The sequence below is a fragment of the Perkinsus marinus genome (assembly GCF_000006405.1).
Source record: "Perkinsus marinus ATCC 50983 genomic scaffold scf_1104296942004, whole genome shotgun sequence".
NCBI classification, from domain to species: Eukaryota; Perkinsozoa; order Perkinsida; family Perkinsidae; genus Perkinsus; species Perkinsus marinus.
Window position 1 is genome coordinate 1 of NW_003212309.1, and position 1,332 is coordinate 1,332.

Here is a 1,332-nt window from a genome sequence, read left to right on the forward strand (position 1 = left end):
AGATTTGGAGGAGTTGCTGAAGATCGTCTTGAGCCGCGTCACTCTATAGTTTAAATAAGGTTGTCTTCTGACTATTGTGATGCGATGATAAACTGCTATTGTGATTATTAAGGTTTGAGATGTGAGGTTTTAACTGCTACTAGTTGAGGGTTATCCCTCCACAATTGTCAGTAGATTATCTATTATTGTTTGATTATTTCCACCACGAACGTGCACACCGGGGGTGCTTGGGGTCTCTCTCTGCGTTGGAGATTGATCTGGTTTTCAGCCGTTTTGCCTAAGGCGTGCTGAACTTGCGCTCTTGTTATTTCTTGCGATTCCCTTATTTTCGGTCGCGCGGTTACTGTTGCGAGCCGTTTCATTGTTCCTTCATTGTTCTCGAAGGGAGTGTGAGTCGTATACCTACGTTGAGGAATTCTAGACGTCAGTAGAGTATTCGAGTGTTACGTCCTCAGCTCTGTATAGACTGGGTGACGCTCAGTAGTCTTGAGGAACGGTTTATCGCGGGTTTGTTGTTCGAGGGGTTTCTCTCGATATCTCGCGTTTATCCGTCGGATTGAAGCCGCTAGTATTCTATTGGTGGTTATCTATCTGTGAGGGTTGAGAAGCACTTACTGTGTTGATACAGGTGCTCTCTTTACTGGGTTTTTTCTCATTCTCTACGATAATGGGTATGCTTATCGATGATTTGATGGTTCGCTTCGAGAAGATTAGTAAGGATGAGTCTATCGATACCAAGGAGATGGTTACCTTCATCGAGTTGTTGGATGAAGCAGTTCAGTATACCGACCAGAACAAGGATGTTGCTGATAAGAGGGGTCAAGTTCTTGAAAAGTTGGTCAAGAAGGTTTGTGATAGAAGCCCTATCGATGGTGATACGGGTATTAAGCCTATTGATGAGTTGCGTCATGTGGTTTTGACCCCTAATGTGTCTTATTCTGATGTGGTCCATCAGCAACGATTCCGTTGTCCCACCATTAATTATCAGTATACCTCCGATGCTATAAAAGGTGCTGGTTCTAGTAAGAGTCGTAACCGTTTACCTTATCTCCATGTTGATTGGTTGGGGTTTATGGCGGTTCCTTCTCTCAAGCAGGCGGATATGAATTCGTTCGAATGGTTGGTTATGAATATCCCGGTACTGAGGTCTGTTATGATACTACCAGAAGTTTGGGGGGTTATGCAACCTAGCTTACGTCTCTTTGTTCTACACGGTAGGACGAAGTTTCGCAGTCGCTACGCTGGTAAGGATGTTATCAACGCATTGGATATGGATTCTGAAGCTTTGGTGCGTAGTCTACTTTGTGTACTGTGGGTCACGTTATTAGGATG

The 1,332-nt window shown here is 44.1% G+C and overlaps 1 protein-coding gene across 1 annotated transcript; it reads left to right on the top strand.

Annotated features, from left to right (window-relative positions):
* Positions 1-667: 667 nt before the first annotated feature.
* Positions 668-1,288, top strand: Pmar_PMAR008848 (hypothetical protein; the record flags this gene model as incomplete). The annotated part of the gene is made up of 1 exon (XM_002781515.1): positions 668-1,288. A coding segment is annotated over one exon (621 nt), but the record flags the coding sequence as incomplete, so codon positions are not given.
* Positions 1,289-1,332: the final 44 nt, after the last annotated feature.